The following is an 18,749-nucleotide window of genomic DNA, read 5'->3' as shown; positions in this document are numbered from 1 at the left end:
ATCTAGGCCTATTGAACAGTAGTTATGTATTAAGCAGTAAATGTGTTTACAAACTAGAACAAAGATGTAGAGAACAGAAAGTAGGGATTTAAAAAAATATATATATATTTTTTTACAGAGGGTGCGTGAAATCAGATCAATGAGAATACACTATGAAACTGACTGGTCCTCCACCAGCATCATAATCTGGTAGGTATGGCTATCACATACAACTATCCATTGTTTTGGTTTTTGGTACAGTAGTTCATAGTATGCTAGTTTATAAGACTGTGTAAAACATCTGCTTAGATTACAGCAGCAACAGTAACTGCATGCTACAGTACTTCATAAAGACTGCAATGTGGGTTGAGTTCTATAGGGTATCCTATATGGTAATGTGACCACTGCACTGTCACTGAAGTGCGAAGGTGAAATACATAGCTAACACAATGAAAGCAAGGGGGGAAGTGAGTGTCCTGTAATCTGCAACACTGTGCCTTTATGTCCCAATGGATCGAATGGACCACTTCAGGCAGATTTTGTCATGTTTTGTCATTGATTATCATGTCTTGTCCCTGTGCTTCCCTTCTATTCGTTTTCCTCTGCTGGTCTTATTAGGTTCTTTCCCTCTTTCTATCCCTCTCTCTCCCCCTCCCTCTCTCCCTCTCTCGCTCTCTCTCTCTATCGTTCCGTTCCTGCTCCCAGCTGTTCCTCATTCTCCTAACTACCTCATTTACTCTTTCACACCTGTCCCCTATTTTGCCCTCTGATTAGAGTCCCTATTTCTCTCTCTGTTTTCCGCTTCTGTCCTTGTCGGATCCTTGTTTGATGTTTGCTGTTCTGTGTCCTTGTTCCGCCCTGTCGTGTTTTTGCCTTCTTCAGATGCTGCGTGTGAGCAGGTGTCTATGTCAGCTACGGCCTGTGCCTTCCCGAAGCGACCTGCAGTCTGTGGTCGCGTCTCCAGTCGTTCCTCTCTACTGACGAGAGGATTTCAGTTTTCCTGTTTTGGATTTACCTAAGATAATATCCAGGAGTATCGTTTTTTGTTTAAGACTGGAATAAAGACTCTGTTTCTATTAAGTCGCTTTTGGGTCCTCATTCACCAGCATAACAGAAGGATCCGACCTAGAATGGACCCAGCGACTACGGATTCTCGCAACACTGCCGTCGAGTTCCAGGGAGCAATGCTCGGCAGACACGAGCAGGAATTGTCTGCTGCTCGTCATGCCGTTGAGACCCTGGCCGCTCAGGTCTCCGACCTCTCAGGACAGTTTCAGAGTCTTCGTCTCGTGCCACCAGCTACTTCCTGGTCTTCCGAGTCTCCGGAACCTAGGGTTAATAACCCACCATGTTACTCTGGGCAGCCCACTGAGTGTCGCTCCTTTCTCACCCAGTGTGATATTGTGTTCTCTCTCCAGCCCAACACATACTCAAGAGAGAGAGCTCGGATCGCTTACGTCATATCACTCTTTACTGGTCGGGCTCGGGAGTGGGGCACAGCTATCTGGGAGGCAAGGGCTGAGTGTTCTAACGATTATCAGAACTTTAAAGAGGAGATGATACGGGTTTTTGATCGTTCAGTTTTTGGGAAGGAGGCTTCCAGGGCCCTGGCTTCCCTATGTCAAGGTGATCGATCCATAACGGATTACTCTATAGAGTTTCGCACTCTTGCTGCCTCCAGTGACTGGAACGAGCCGGCGTTGCTCGCTCGTTTTCTGGAGGGACTCCACGCTGAGGTTAAGGATGAGATTCTCTCCCGGGAGGTTCCTTCCAGCGTGGACTCTTTGATTGCACTCGCCATCCGCATAGAACGACGGGTAGATCTTCGTCACCGAGCTCGTGGAGGAGAGCTCGCGTTAACGGTGTTCCCCCTCTCCGCATCTCAACCATCTCCTCCCACCGGCTCAGAGACTGAGCCCATGCAGCTGGGAGGTATTCGCATCTCGACTAAGGAGAGGGAACGGAGAATCACCAACCGCCTTTGCCTCTATTGCGGTTCTGCTGGACATTTTGTCATGTCATGTCCAGTAAAAGCCAGAGCTCATCAGTAAGCGGAGGGCTACTGGTGAGCGCTACTACTCAGGTCTCTCCATCAAGATCCTGTACTACCTTGTCGGTCCATCTACGCTGGACCGGTTCGGCTGCTTCCTGCAGTGCCTTGATAGACTCTGGGGCTGAGGGTTGTTTTATGGACGAAGCATGGGCTCGGAAACATGACATTCCTCTCAGACAGTTAGGGAAGCCCACGCCCATGTTCGCCTTAGATGGTAGTCTTCTCCCCAGTATCAGATGTGAGACACTACCTTTAACCCTCACAGTATCTGGTAACCACAGTGAGACCATTTCCTTTTTGATTTTTCGTTCACCTTTTACACCTGTTGTTTTGGGTCATCCCTGGCTAGTATGTCATAATCCTTCTATTAATTGGTCTAGTAATTCTATCCTATCCTGGAACGTTTCTTGTCATGTGAAGTGTTTAATGTCTGCTATCCCTCCTGTTTCTTCTGTCCCCTCTTCTCAGGAGGAACCTGGTGATTTGACAGGAGTGCCGGAGGAATATCATGATCTGCGCACGGTCTTCAGTCGGTCCAGAGCCAACTCTCTTCCTCCTCACCGGTCGTATGATTGTTGTATTGATCTCCTTCCGGGGACCACTCCCCCTCGGGGTAGACTATACTCTCTGTCGGCTCCCGAACGTAAGGCTCTCGAGGATTATCTGTCTGTTTCTCTCGACGCCGGTACCGTGGTGCCTTCTTCCTCTCCCGCCGGAGCGGGGTTTTTTTTTGTTAAGAAGAAGGACGGTACTCTGCGCCCCTGCGTGGATTATCGAGGGCTGAATGACATAACGGTTAAGAATCGTTATCCGCTTCCCCTTATGTCGTCAGCCTTCGAGATTCTGCAGGGAGCCAGGTTCTTTACTAAGTTGGACCTTCGTAACGCTTACCATCTCGTGCGCATCAGAGAGGGGGACGAGTGGAAAACGGCGTTTAACACTCCGTTAGGGCATTTTGAATACCGGGTTCTGCCGTTCGGTCTCGCTAATGCTCCAGCTGTCTTTCAGGCATTAGTTAATGATGTACTGAGAGACATGCTGAACATCTTTGTTTTCGTTTACCTTGACGATATCCTGATTTTTTCACCGTCACTCGAGATTAATGTTCAGCACGTTCGACGTGTACTCCAGCGCCTTTTAGAGAATTGTCTCTACGTGAAGGCTGAGAAGTGCGCCTTTCATGTCTCCTCTGTCACATTTCTCGGTTCTGTTATTTCCGCTGAAGGCATTCAGATGGATCCCGCTAAGGTCCAGGCTGTCAGCGATTGGCCCGTTCCTAAGTCACGTGTCGAGTTGCAGCGCTTTCTCGGTTTCGCTAATTTCTATCGGCGTTTCATTCGTAATTTCGGTCAAGTGGCTGCCCCTCTCACAGCTCTGACTTCTGTCAAGACGTGCTTTAAGTGGTCCGGTTCCGCCCAGGGAGCTTTTGATCTCCTCAAGAAGCGTTTTACATCCGCTCCTATCCTTGTTACTCCTGACGTCACTAAACAATTCATTGTCGAGGTTGACGCTTCAGAGGTGGGCGTGGGAGCCATTCTGTCCCAGCGCTTCCATTCTGACGATAAGGTCCATCCTTGCGCTTATTTTTCTCATCGCCTGTCGCCATCGGAACGCAACTATGATGTGGGTAACCGCGAACTGCTCGCCATCCGCTTAGCCATAGGCGAATGGCGACAGTGGTTGGAGGGGGCGACCGTCCCTTTTGTCGTTTGGACTGACCATAAGAACCTTGAGTACATCCGTTCTGCCAAACGACTTAATGCACGTCAAGCTCGTTGGGCGTTGTTTTTCGCTCGTTTCGAGTTCGTGATTTCTTATCGCCCGGGAAATAAGAACACCAAGCCTGATGCCTTATCCCGTCTCTTTAGTTCTTCTGTGGCTTCTACCGACCCCGAGGGGATTCTCCCTGAAGGGCGTGTTGTCGGGTTGACTGTCTGGGGAATTGAGAGACAGGTAAAGCAAGCACTCACTCACACTGCGTCGCCGCGCGCTTGTCCTAGTAACCTTCTGTTCGTTCCTGTCTCTACTCGTCTGGCTGTTCTTCAGTGGGCTCACTCTGCCAAGTTAGCTGGCCACCCCGGCGTTCGGGGTACGCTTGCTTCTATTCGCCAGCGGTTTTGGTGGCCTACTCAGGAGCGTGACACGCGCCGTTTCGTGGCTGCTTGTTCGGACTGCGCGCAGACTAAGTCAGGTAACTCTCCTCCTGCCGGTCGTCTCAGACCGCTTCCCATTCCTTCTCGACCATGGTCTCACATCGCCTTAGACTTTATTACCGGTCTGCCTTCGTCTGCGGGGAAGACTGTGATTCTTACGGTTGTCGATAGGTTCTCTAAGGCGGCACATTTCATTCCCCTCGCTAAGCTTCCTTCCGCTAAGGAGACGGCACAAATCATCATTGAGAATGTGTTCAGAATTCATGGCCTCCCGTTAGACGCCGTTTCAGACAGAGGCCCGCAATTCACGTCACAGTTTTGGAGGGAGTTCTGTCGTTTGATTGGTGCTTCCGTCAGTCTCTCTTCCGGGTTTCATCCCCAGTCTAACGGTCAAGCAGAAAGGGCCAATCAGTCGATTGGTCGCATATTACGCAGCCTTTCTTTTCGAAACCCTGCGTCTTGGGCAGAACAGCTCCCCTGGGCAGAATACGCTCACAACTCGCTTCCTTCGTCTGCTACCGGGCTATCTCCGTTTCAGAGTAGTCTTGGGTACCAGCCTCCTCTGTTCTCGTCCCAGCTCGCCGAGTCCAGCGTTCCCTCCGCTCAGGCTTTTGTCCAACGTTGTGAGCGCACCTGGAGGAGGGTCAGGTCTGCACTTTGCCGTTACAGGGCGCAGACTGTGAGAGCCGCCAATAAACGTAGGATTAAGAGTCCTAGGTATTGTCGCGGTCAGAGAGTGTGGCTTTCCACTCGTAACCTTCCCCTTACGACAGCTTCTCGCAAGTTGACTCCGCGGTTCATTGGTCCGTTCCGTGTCTCTCAGGTCGTCAATCCTGTCGCTGTGCGACTGCTTCTTCCGCGACATCTTCGTCGCGTCCACCCTGTCTTCCATGTCTCCTGTGTCAAGCCTTTTCTTCGCGCCCCCGTTCGTCTTCCCTCCCCCCCCCCCCGTCCTTGTCGAGGGCGCACCTATTTACAAGGTACGGAAGATCATGGACATGCGTTCTCGGGGACGTGGTCACCAGTACTTAGTGGATTGGGAGGGTTACGGTCCTGAGGAGAGGAGTTGGGTTCCATCTCGGGACGTGCTGGACCGTTCGTTGATTGATGATTTCCTCCGTTGCCGCCAGGGTTCCTCCTCGAGTGCGCCAGGAGGCGCTCGGTGAGTGGGGGGGTACTGTCATGTTTTGTCATTGATTATCATGTCTTGTCCCTGTGCTTCCCTTCTATTCGTTTTCCTCTGCTGGTCTTATTAGGTTCTTTCCCTCTTTCTATCCCTCTCTCTCCCCCTCCCTCTCTCCCTCTCTCGCTCTCTCTCTCTATCGTTCCGTTCCTGCTCCCAGCTGTTCCTCATTCTCCTAACTACCTCATTTACTCTTTCACACCTGTCCCCTATTTTGCCCTCTGATTAGAGTCCCTATTTCTCTCTCTGTTTTCCGCTTCTGTCCTTGTCGGATCCTTGTTTGATGTTTGCTGTTCTGTGTCCTTGTTCCGCCCTGTCGTGTTTTTGCCTTCTTCAGATGCTGCGTGTGAGCAGGTGTCTATGTCAGCTACGGCCTGTGCCTTCCCGAAGCGACCTGCAGTCTGTGGTCGCGTCTCCAGTCGTTCCTCTCTACTGACGAGAGGATTTCAGTTTTCCTGTTTTGGATTTACCTAAGATAATATCCAGGAGTATCGTTTTTTGTTTAAGACTGGAATAAAGACTCTGTTTCTATTAAGTCGCTTTTGGGTCCTCATTCACCAGCATAACAGATTTGTTGACAGTGCACCTCTGGAACACAGACTTCATCTACTTCTCTCCACTGATCTCTGCTGTCTGTCTCACCAGATCAATACCTGTTTGTTTGCATTTTGGTCTGACTGGAGGACAGGAGTGAGTGACCGTATCAGTGAGTCAAAGAGCTCTAAAAAGATTATATGTACTGTAGTTTGTCATTAAACACAATCTGTGACTAGGCAACACTAATACTACTCCGTTGTATTTATGGTATGCTTTTCTTGCCCCTCAGTCCTTTACCAGCTACAAATAATAAAAAGACAGTATTTGAAAAAGAGCTTTCAATGTAAAATTGATCCACAAATCCAACAAATGAATATAAAAAATCACACATCTATCCACAAACCAAGAAATTGACACTCAAAGCAAAGATCTACTGATGTAATCATAATATTTATTCTAGTTAGAGTGGACACATCTCTGCTCCTAGAGAAGGCTGCATTCAACATCACTGTTGTAAGTCTATTGTCTGGGTTTTTTCAGTCATGTTCCCTCTTCAATTCACCTCATGATTTTGTCCGTCTCTGGAGGAGGAAGATTACCATTGGCACAGATAGTAGAGGCAGGATGTGAATGCCAAACAGTGAATGGTGTTGGAATGTCAAAATGTTGGGTCTATACTGTAAATGCAAAAAAAAACTTGCCATGCTGTGCAGATGCCTTGCTGCTATGCCGAGTGGTTTGTGGCGAAGACAACAAACACAACTATTTTAAGACGTTAACATCTATGACAATATCATACAATCTCTGCATGTTCTGAATGTTCCAATGTAATTTCCCTTTGTTCCAATTGGCTTGCACACTTTGCTAGTTCTTCAATGAAAGCCAAACATGTTTTGTTTTCCCAAAATGGAACCCATTGTAATGCTACTGTATTTACTTTGTCTTTTGTTTAGTAATCACATGTAAGAGCTGTCTGGAATGGAATTCTATGTAACTGGCTGAATATGTATTATAATACAAGGCGCTCTGGATTTCATAAGTAGGCTTGGCAATCTGGGTGACAGCAGCCCTCACTCGACATTGCTTTAATTCCGCCTAGTCTACAGGGGGAAGCTGCCTCCTGGAATTATTTGCAGAAGAGATTTAGCATTGGCACAATGGCCAGACCTTTTATGGAAGCTTTGGTGTAGAGAATTTAGGTCTAATACGGTCTCTTTTGGAGATCTTATTGTTGCCATTGGAGAGACCATTTGTTATAAATGTCTTAAGCAATCAAATGGTAATATGTGGTAGATGTTTAGATAAAATGAATTTTAAACAAAAATAGATGGATCAATAAGCTCTCGATGGCGGTATGAAGAAAACCCAGATTGATTTGATCATATAAAATATGTCCAGCTGATTCCCTGCTCTTGACACATCTTGTCGTGCTAAGGGTCATCATTACAGAGTCATTGAATGTGATTCTGTCATTGTAATGCTAAAACAAATCAATTCCTATTACCGGTAACCTCGTTATATGATCTTAATGAGCATACAGTATAGCAAGAAACCACCAATAAAGACACGACCCATCCAATCTGTCCAGAATGCCGCTTAAGAAAGGAAACACCGCGTTTAACCATTTAGTAGAAAAGATTACAATGCATGTCATGGCGTTAAGGCTCTGCTCATAAGAAGATGATATAACAGATCATCCTCATTGCTTGTAGTTATATCAAATCCCCTGAAAGAAGAAACCCAGAACCCAGACAGGTGGAGGCTGGGGTGGTAGTGGGATGACATAAACAGTGAGCATGGTGAGTAACAGCTAGTTACAGCGACAAGGCAGCAAGAAACACCAGCACATGTGAACGTGTGACATCCTGCATTGAGGAAGCAAGTGTAGAACTGAACAACTAAATAGATTGCATGTACAGTAAGTAGAGTGTGAATCCAATTGTTGCAATATCCGCTGATGGAATTAGCTGATGCCACCACACTGGGGTTCCCCTTCTGAACTGGCTCCACTTTATTCATGTGAGAAGCATGTCTAAGACTGAGGAAAGAGGTTCTGTCAGGACCTGTTGAGGATGAGGAAGTCACCACCGTCTGTGACCTTTTCTGACAGGAGTTTGATCATTATGAGGCTACAGAGGCAATGTGCTAGGATAGGAACCGTGTGATATATTCAGTTATATGATTGAATACATGTTGAGAATGCAAAAGACAAGAGCAACACAGGACTGACTTGACTAAGAAGTCAGCACTGGAAAGATGACTCCTCACAAGTCTTTTATTTTTCTTTACTTATATAGTACTCTTCTAAAGTTCGTTCTTGCCAGGGCCTTCAGAAGTCCAACCAATGAGGAGAGTTTATTTTATTTTATTTATTTCACCAGGTAGGCTAAGTAAGTTCTCATTTACAACTGCGCCCTGGCCAAGATAAAGCAAAGCAGTTTGACACATACAACAAGACAGAGTTACACATGGAATAAACAAACATACAGTCAATAATACAGTAGAAAAGGTCTATATACAGTGTGTGCAAATGAGGTAAGATAAGGGAGGTAAGCCAATAAATAGGCCATGGTGGCAAAGTAATTACAACATACCAATTAAACACTGGAGTGATAGATGTGCAGAAGATGAATGTGCAAGTAGAGATACTGGGGTGCAAAGGAGCAAGATAAATAAATAAATACAGTATGGGGATGAGGTAGTTGGATGGGCTTTTTACAGATGGGCTATGTACAGGTGCAGTGATCTGTGAGCTGCTCTGACAGAGCAGAGTGTTGTAGCCAAATGTTACATGTCTCGATCAATAACTACAAATCAAACTTAATCCAAAGAATTTCTGTCTTCCAAGAGGCTGTATGGACATGAAGGTAGTTTAGACATACTGGAGGAAAAGCGCTTCATCACTTTGTCTTCTAATGTGCTTTTCTGACCCTTTCTGAGTCCCTGATGAACCATTCAATGCACAACAGAAAATATTTCTGAACAATGTTCTGCTGTGGAAATGGACCAATTGAACTGGCCACAACATAGTTCCATTATCACTCAGAAAAATTAATTTTCCTTTTGACATATGAGCATACTAAAGAAGACCCAGAGACTGCTTTGTTCGCCACCGAAATGTCAAAGCATTTTAGAGAGATGGAAAGGAAACTCACAGAAGCTTGTATGGACATCTGCCTACCAGTGAGGCATATCTCAACACATCCCAACTGAGAGAACTCACTGCCTGATGGTTGCTGCTCTTACATAATCAACTCCAAGCTTTCCTCCTCTACCATAACAATCCCATATGGCAGCGGTATGCAACTGAGTTTTGCAGAACTGCTGATTGCATTTCTCCCCTGCATGGCACTTCATAGATGTATTCCTGCTTAGTACTTAAATGGCATTTCATTGAAGTGCTTGGCACTTAATTGATCAATTGACATGACTAATTGGCTGGATAGTACACACACACCTTGGCTTTGTTCAGTAGGGCAGGGGTTTTCAAACTGAAAAAAATATAATTTTCTGAATATCGCTTGCTGCAACAGAATACCTTCGTGGATATGATTTTTATGTCTCTGCGTCCAGTATGAAGGAAGTTAGAGGAAGTTTCACGACCAATGTCAGTTAGTGTTAGCGCAATGACTGGAAGTCTACAGAAATAGTTAGCATGCTAGCTGTTCCTGTTCATCCAACTTTGGGGAAGAATATACATGGCTTCATTGCCTCGAACCAGATAGAAAGCATGCCAAAAATATATTGAACTATATATATTTTTAAATAATATCATTACATAAAAGCTAGAGAGTCAGGGAAAATCAAAATTCCCAAACTGGGCATTCAGGGCACATACCAGTTTGATTTTATCATAATGTTTGAGCAGAGGAACACAGCATTAGCCATGGCATAATGCATAGATTTGCAGGAAATTAGCATTAAAACGCCTGTGGGCGTGACGTAGTTTTTGGTTGGATCAAAGAGTCTGGGTAGCCAGGCAAAAGGACTGGAGCTGTACAGCCATGAATGCCAATGTGAATGGCATGACACTAATGAGATTGACAGACCTTTATTAAGCCTAAAGCTCTCAAACAACCTTACTCATATCATCTCCACAAAGCTACTGTACAGACCTATACTTTTTGCATTCAAAGTCTGTTCGTGCTGAGCTGTCAACGAACATAACACATTATTAAGGAATGTATCAGTAAAAGTGAAAACACTCCTACATCCAAGATGATAGATAGAGATAATGGTAAACAGGTATTTGGAGAGAGGATGCATGTGAAATGTCATATACACCAGAGCCCAGATGGATGGTGACTAGAACAGCTAGGACACATCAGCTGTGTGGAACGGTGAAGCACATTAAAACACTGATTTCATTACAGATCGGCCAGGGAGAGGAGGTATGCATATACAGCACATGTGCATTAGCGTAGCACCATAGAACGTAGGCTGGGATGCGGGGATGTGCCTAGGTGCACAACGACTTACTCTATAGGAAAAAACATTAGAAAACTCACATGGAGCTCAGTCAATGGAAACACTAAACGAAGAACCACACTGAGAAATAAGGGATACGTAGCGTCTGCGGAGGCTATTTCGCTCGGTTTGTTGTCATCTAGTGCAATCTGGAGGGCTTCTCTAAAAATACCAAAACCCATTTCAAAGGGAAGTGAAAACAACCCCTAGAAGGGACGTCTTGAGGCGAACCAAATCATCGCTATCAGACAGTTGGTTTAAACTGAGTGATTGGGAGCATGTGTTTCTCGCCCCGTGTCTAGATAGTAGTGAGTCAAGCATGAAGCAAGGACAGCTCTATTACACTGGCCTCCTATGTACTGCTGTGATAGTCAGGTAGAGAGTGTGACTGGCTGCATGGCACTCATTTAGGCCCAGTGGCGCGCACAAGGGCCAGGTGCTGTGGCTACTCTAATGGTTACACCTCCTGCGGTGGTGGTTTCAGGGCGTAGGCCGCATATTTTACACCCACGCCAAGCCCCAAGACTCCAACTGGGTCTCATATCACGTTGCCACCACATAACAGCAGTGCAATGCTAAACGGTCAGGTTTCCGGCTACTATTGTTATTTTGTGGAAACTGACTGTCCAGGCTTTGTATGAGCCCCAGTGGCAAAACTGAACTGGAACAAGAGCTCAACATAGATTAGTTTTTTTGTTAAACCTTTTGTGGTGCAAAGCCCCTGTCATGTCAAGCCAATCTCAACAAAATGGCAGATTATAGGTCAATCTGAATTTTTTTCCACTCAGACACGCAAGAATCAACTAATACCTTTATTAATTTTGTTTTAGGGCTACAGCATACTCACTTTATTCATTTTGGTTTGACTTGACTTGGACAACAGATCTCACATTGTAAACACGTATACCAACTATTTGCTCCATTGGTTTGCTGTCATATCACAGATTACGCTGCAAAAACAACTCAATGCAGAAAAATTCTGTTCACAATCTTGAATAATGATGTCCAGCCCATAAGAATAGGATGCGGTGGAACGTTTTGTCATGAGGGAATATCATTTCAAGAAACTGCACTTTTGCTTTGCTTTATTGCTGACTATTTAGACAATTTTAAAGTGCTGAGAAAGATCAGGCTTCCATCATTATATTTAGAAAGATTTATGACACCACATAAATTAGTTATGTTGTCACAATGTTTACAACGGGGTTATTTGTCATCCGTTGTAGGTCAAACATATGCACTTCAACATGATTTGAACCATTAACATAGAAATGCCATCAAAACCAACCTCTGATGAGTATGTACTTCTAGGCCTTCAATAGAAAGTAGTTGCTTGGTTTTCAGAAGAGCTGAAAAGTACAGGAGTACAGGACGTCACCTGCAAATGAGTTGTATGCTTATATGTCAGATGCAACATCTGACACATTAATCAAGAATTTACAGCAAACTTGCAAGCGTCAATTCAACTCAACTCAACTCAGGTGATGCAATGCTGATAATCAATAGTCCAATGTACCTTATCTGGCTAAATCTTAAGGTTGATCCTATGTTAAAATATCCTCAATGGATTTATTTTCCCCTTTGATCTCTCAATAAATGGAATGGCAAAAATGTTGATTTCCGCCTAAATAGACATATCCAAAAGTAACTGCTTTTAATTGCAATATTGGTATCATTATAGCACTGCAGTAGTAGTATGCATGCTCTCAGGATAGGATAAGGCCAGGTCTACCTTGGTTGATGAAGTCATGTATTTCACGGGACGACTGAGGTAAAACCTTCAGGTTTCTGAAGATCAGCTCATGTTCCTGTGCTTTTGTAAATATGCAGATATATAATATCAAAATCCATCAACTGTAATGTACTGCAGTCTCATTTGGCAGGTGCACGTACCCTCTTTGATGTCCACACTCAAGATGTGAAAATGTTCATTTCCTTGTAGTTCCAATTCTGCTTCCAATCTGTTAGATGTTTTTTTCAGTAGAGTGGTTGGCTGAGCTCTTGGTTCAAAAGAACCACTCCGAACTAATTGAGAAAAGATCTATCGGTTTGTGTTATGGTTTAACATTATGGTTTGTTGTCACCATCATGTCCATACAGTATTGGATGACATTTTGCCCCAAGGCAGACTTCCAATTGTCCAACACAATTATGTAACTGATCCATGTGGAAATTCTAAACATGTTTGTACATGTCCAACAACAGCTTGTGATGGCGTTTCATTAGAGTCATTACCATGTTATCTGTAGAACACCCGATATGGCATGTCTTCTTGAAGATGAACAATTCCATCATCAAAATATGGAAAGAATGTTTACATTTCTAGGACTATTTTGTTGTTGTGTGTTTGCTGCCCTCAGGATAAGATTTACTAAGGAAAACTGTGTTTACAATAAGCTGTGTATTCAATAAAACAGTGTTTACACAATTTAGAATGACGAGAAACTCAATTGCATCTTAATTGAAAGATTTACTCTCACTAAGTGGAAAAATACATTATTGTTCACTAGGCGTTTATAACAAAAACATGTGTCATGTTTATTGCCATCTGATTGAAAAAAGATGGTGCATTGTCATACAGGCACATGGGACGTTGACATTAGGCCAACGTCCCAACAGGTCAAATAGTTTAGAGCAGGGTTTCCCAAACTCCGCCCTGAGGCCCCCCTTGCTGCACTTCTTTTTTTCTCCTAACACTACACAGCTGATTCAAATAATAAACATCATCAAGCTTTGATTATTTGAATCAGCTGTGTAGTGCTAGGAGAAAAAAACTCTACGTACACCCAGGGAGGCCCCAGGACTGAGTTTGGGAAACCTCGGTTTAGAGGGCCTCTCAGTCTCGTCTAATAGGCAATCCTCCATTGACAGATTCCTAAAGTATATGCCCTGTGACCACTAGATTTGCAAAAAGCAGATAATGGTTCCTATCACAGGCGCTGTGATGAATAATACATTTCACTAGGACTTGCTCATGCTTTGTCAGTCACAATGATAGATGGATTCAAGAGAGACTCATAATCACTGCTGTGGTTCAATGTCTTCCTGTGGTTCAATAATAACTATTGTGTCAGTTTACATGGACTTCTGAATGTAAGATAACTTACTTGCCTATGCATGCATCACACGCCTCTATCTACCCGAGTGGCTGTCATTGTGTTTGGAGGACCCATCCACTTTCAGCATTACCATGGCAACAATACTAAAACTGGCAACATATTTTTTTGGACCATGGCTGTTTTGGAGGAAGTCCTCCAACATTGCCCATATTGGTTTCTGATAAATACAGCATATCCGACCGTTTCAGATTCAGTTTCTCTTCAACCATCAGTGAAATAATCAATTATCTAAAAGCATTGTGCACATTTACATTTTCAGATGTTTGGTCCCTGGCAGAAGACGGGGATTACATCACTTCTTCAATCCTGTTGTGATACACCTGCAATCTCAATTGAGACTAAGCGATGATCATTTCAGCACAAGACGGTCACAAGACGCAGGCCTCCTAATTGTCCCTAGAATTTCTAAGCAAACAGCTGGAGGCAGGGCTTTCTCCTATAGATCTGCATTTTTATGGAACGGTCTGCCTACCCATGTGAGAGACGCAGACTCGGTCTCAACCTTTAAGTCTTTACTGAAGACTTATCTCTTCAGTAGGTCATATGATTGAGTGTAGTCTGGCCCAGGGGTGTGAAGGTGAACGGAAAGGCTCTGGAGCAACGAACCGCCCTTGCTGTCTCTGCCTGGCCGGTTCCCCTCTCTCCACTGGGATTCTCTGCCTCTAACCCTATTACAGGGGCTGAGTCACTGGCTTACTGGTGCTCTCTCATGCCGTCCCTAGGAGGGGTGCGTCACTTGAGTGGGTTGAGTTACTGACGTGATCTTCCTGTCTGGTTTGGCTCCCCCCCTTGGTTTGTGCTGTGGTGGATATCTTTGTAGGCTATACTCGGCCTTGTCTCAGGATTGTAAGTTGGTGGTTGAAGATATCCCTCTAGTGGTGCGGGGGCTGTGCTTTGGCAAAGTGGGTGGGGTTATATCCTTCCTGTTTGGCCCTGTCCGGGGGTATCATCGGATGGGGCCACAGTGTCTCCTGACCCCTCCTGTCTCAGCCTCCAGTATTTATGCTGCAGTAGTTTATGTGTCGGGGGGCTAGGGTCAGTTGGTTATATCTGGAGTACTTCTCCTGTCTTATCCAGTGTCCTGTGTGAATTTAAGTATGCTCTCTCAAATTCTCTCCTTCTCTCTTTCTTTCTCTCTCTCGGAGAACCTGAGCCCTAGGACCATACGTCAGGACTACCGGGCATGATGACTCCTTGCTGTCCCCAGTCCACCTGGCCTTGCTGCTGTTCCAGTTTCAACTGTTCTGCCTGCGGTTATGGAACCCCTACCTGTCCCAGACCTGCTGCTTTCAACTCTTAATGATCGGCTATGAAAAGCCAACTGACATTTATTCCTGATTATTATTTGACCATGCTTGTCATTTATGAACATTTTGAAAATCTTGGCTCTCTCTAATTATCTCCTTCTCTCTTTCTTTCTCTCTCTCGGAGGACCTGAGCCCTAGGACCATACGTCAGGACTACCGGGCATGATGACTCCTTGCTGTCCCCAGTCCACCTGGCCTTGCTGCTATTCCAGTTTCAACTGTTCTGCCTGCGGTTATGGAACCCCTACCTGTCCCAGACCTGCTGTTTTCAACTCTTAATGATCGGCTATGAAAAGCCAACTGACATTTATTCCTGATTATTATTTGACCATGCTTGTCACTTATGAACATTTTGAACATCTTGGCCATGTTCTGTTATAATCTCCACCCGGCACAGCCAGAAGAGGACTGGCCACCCCTCATAGCCTGGTTCCTCTCTAGGTTTCTTCCTAGGTTTTGGCCTTTCTAGGGAGTTTTTCCTAGCCACCATGCTTCTACACCTGCATTGCTTGCTGTTTGGGGTTTTAGGCTGGGTTTCTGTACAGCACTTCGAGATATTAGCTGATGTACGAAGGGCTATATAAAATAAACTTGATTTGATCATTTCAGCACCTTGGATAGGGACAACTCAGACTAGTGGGGTTAAACTCAATGGAGCATGTTCAGTCTTTGAAGCTCATTATCTTCTCATTCAAATAGCAAATGTAAAACAGTCAAAGTGTTTATGTGATCGCCATCATATTTCAATCTGTCAAAGCAATTTGTTGAGTAAAGTGTTTTCTTAAATTCACTAAGCATGGATTTTTTTTAGATTTTTGCCTTGTGGTGTAATTCGTTGAGTTCATAACATATCATTTTATTGAATGTCTTTAAAACAAAAGGTCTCCCTTTAAAACAAAACCTCTCACCTTGACAATATGCTGTACACTGACAAAATAACTGGTGTATAAAAAGCCAGCAGCTTTTTCATCTTTACTCAACACTTTTATTAGATAAATGATTTTCAACAAAGAGGGACTGACAAAAACAGACTCTTCTTCCATTGCTCAGTAATCAGCTTTTTTTAGTAAATTCCATAAGTTATTGGGTGAGCAAGAGAAAGCGGCTTGGAGTTAACACTGTATAAAAAGGCTTGGCCCTCAGCACACAATATTATCTATCTAGAGTGATTGTAAGAAATCATCTTCACCGTTCTTAGCCCAGCACTGAAGGATTTTTACATAATGAGATGGTTTCCTTGACACTGATTAAGCCTGGTCCTGGACTGAAAAGTGTCATAACATGATATTATATTTTATTGTAGAATTATTCAAAAGAAGTAGCAATAAACCTTGTTACTCACACATTGACCATGGACAACAACAGTAAACACACCAAAGGACATCCATGGTAGATACTGAATGAACATATTCCACTTTTTCCACTATCTGGAAATACAAAACTTCTTAAACAATTCACATGTTGAACACATATAATTGTCTCTCTGTAGATAATTTTAATAATTGTAATTAAGTCTTTAGTGGTATAGAGTATATCTATTTTTTCTTATTCGTTAAAAACAGTCATCTACATTCACAACTATTTCAATCCATTCCAAAGGGAGGGGAGTGAGAATGTCACTGAAGGAGTCAAAGAAAGAAATTAGCCAAAATACTTTTCACATAGTCACACACTTTTTACTTTTGAGGCTTGTATGAGAAATCTCCATTGCAATCTAGAATTTAAGAGACAACATACCAGAAAAGGGGATTTCCGCTGTGCTTCTTTAACATGTGCCCCTGAAATGCATGTGCTTACCAACCTGGCCTCCCTTCACAAAAACTAAAGTTGGTTGATGATCCTTTTAACTTAATTTGTACTGTCAGACATTTTAGAGGAATCATAGCACTTAAAACCTGCCAAAATGGAGGGAATCCAAATAAAGATGGCTACCACATGTGGAATGGGGATGGGAATAGAAAGTGGCCCCTATAGACCGTACTTTTGGAGTAGTTCGGACTGCCACTGCCTCTTGCGCTCAGGGAAAGCCTGCGGGATTTTGATGTTGTTAAAGTCCTGGATGCACTGCTTCATCTCTTCCTCTGCACTGGGTCTTTCCGGGTTCTTCTTCCTACTCAGGCCGCCCTCACGCCCCATTAGCGACTGGAAGAGCTCGCTGTTGCGTCGCTTATCCGGCAACTGCATCCACTGCACTGACGAGCCCTTCTTGGAGGGTCGCCCCAGAGTGAGGGTGCTGGGCTGCCGGGAGACGGACTGGAGGGCTCCGCAGGGGGCCACGGATCCCCCGCCGCCTCCCCCACCCAGGTTGGGACCATCCTGGGGTGAGGTGGCCTCGGAGTGGGTCTCGGAGCTGGAAGTGGAGAGCTCGTTGAGGGACGTGCCACTCTCGCTGCCCTTGTCGGTACCCAGTTTGTCCTGCTTGCGCTCCTCACAGTCTTGCTTGGGGGAGACGGTCTTCAATGCCGGCCCTGCCAAACGAACAGCAGAGAAACAAGGTCAGTCACATGTTGAGACAACCGAGTGGGAGCACATGTGTATGACATGCTGCTGTTTTTCCCTAATTTCTCCATGAGTGCCCACAGCTTTTCCACTTATTTGAACTATTACAATACAGTACAATACAAAACATGCACACCTGATTCATTTTGTCAATTTGTTGACCAGTTGAATCAGGTGTGCTACAGTATTACTGGAATAGATCAAATAAGTGGAACAGCTGGGGCTAAACCATGATAGGTTAAGGAAACACTGTCAGAAATGCAGCTATTCAAGGACTTGACTATTTGGCATACATTCTATCTATGCACGATCTTTCATATTTTCCATAAACTACTTAAATCAATGTATGCAAATACATTTCAGAAAAAAAGATCTGTGAGAGACAAAAATAGTGAGACACAGACATGACTGTACGATGTAGCTAAAAGTATCCCCCAAAATACCTCCGCTGCTATCTGAGAAAAAGACATGATTGTACAATGTAGCTGCAAAGTGTCCCCCATAATACATCCTCTGCTATCTGACAAACAGACTTGATTGTACGATGTAGATGCAAAGTGTCCACCATAATACATCTTCTGCTATCTGAGAAACAGTCATGATTGTACGATGTAGCTGCAAAGTGTCCACCATAATACATCCTCTGCTATCTGAGAAACAGTCATGATTGTACGATGTAGCTGCAAAGTGTCCACCATAATACATCCTCTGCTATCTGAGAAACAGTCATGATTGTACGATGTAGCTGCAAAGTGTCCACCATAATACATCCTCTGCTATCTGAGAAACAGTCATGATTGTACGATGTAGCTGCAAAGTGTCCACCATAATACATCCTCTGCTATCTGAGAAACAGTCATGATTGTACGATGTAGCTGCAAAGTGTCCCATGGGGAAAAACAAAACAAACAAAAACATCCTCGATAGATTTCTCCACACAGTAGTAATCATTATGGGGGACACTTTTCACAACTTAAGTGGGCTTTTGTGTTGACTATCTTAAATCTTCCAGTCTTGCATTGTAAGAACATGAGAGAACATGTGCCCATTCTTCCACTAATATTCTCATGTTACATGATTCACCCCCAAGGTAGCACAGTCAGAGTTGGAAACACGACCCCAACAGTTAGTCAGGCAACAAGCTAATGTAATGAGAAATGCTCTTAGCTGAGCCAATCTCTCTCTCTCGCTCTGTCTCTCGGCACGCTGCAGACCCAAGGCATTAACAAGAACAGTTACAGTAAGAAGGCTAACGGCTCTCAGCACCCAGCATGAAATCCCTGTCAGTGGAGCACTATAAAGTGCACCCAAGTGTTAAGTCAGTATGTTAAACTAAAAGGAGTTCAGCTGAGTTGCGGGCAGTGAGAGCAGTTGGCCTTTGCTCCCTGGCTGTGACAAACAGCTTACTCAGCAACTACTGCTAAAGATTGAACCAGGAACTATGTCCTCCAT

General features: G+C 44.4%; 1 protein-coding gene across 1 annotated transcript in view; it reads right to left on the bottom strand.

Moving 5' to 3' along the window:
- Positions 1 to 15,760: 15,760 nt before the first annotated feature.
- LOC139574481 (BTB/POZ domain-containing protein KCTD8-like) overlaps positions 15,761 to 18,749 on the bottom strand; it is a 37,386-nt gene continuing 34,397 nt past the window's right edge. The window contains exon 2 of the mRNA XM_071399114.1: positions 15,761 to 17,266. Coding sequence (XP_071255215.1) covers positions 16,767 to 17,266 — 500 coding nt within the window. The 3' untranslated portion in view covers positions 15,761 to 16,766. The remainder of the gene's footprint in view (positions 17,267 to 18,749) is intronic.

The sequence above is a fragment of the Salvelinus alpinus genome, chromosome 4 (assembly GCF_045679555.1).
Source record: "Salvelinus alpinus chromosome 4, SLU_Salpinus.1, whole genome shotgun sequence".
Lineage (NCBI taxonomy): Eukaryota > Metazoa > Chordata > Actinopteri > Salmoniformes > Salmonidae > Salvelinus > Salvelinus alpinus.
Note: the sequence above shows the minus strand (reverse complement) of the source record. Positions and strands in the feature narration are given on the sequence as shown.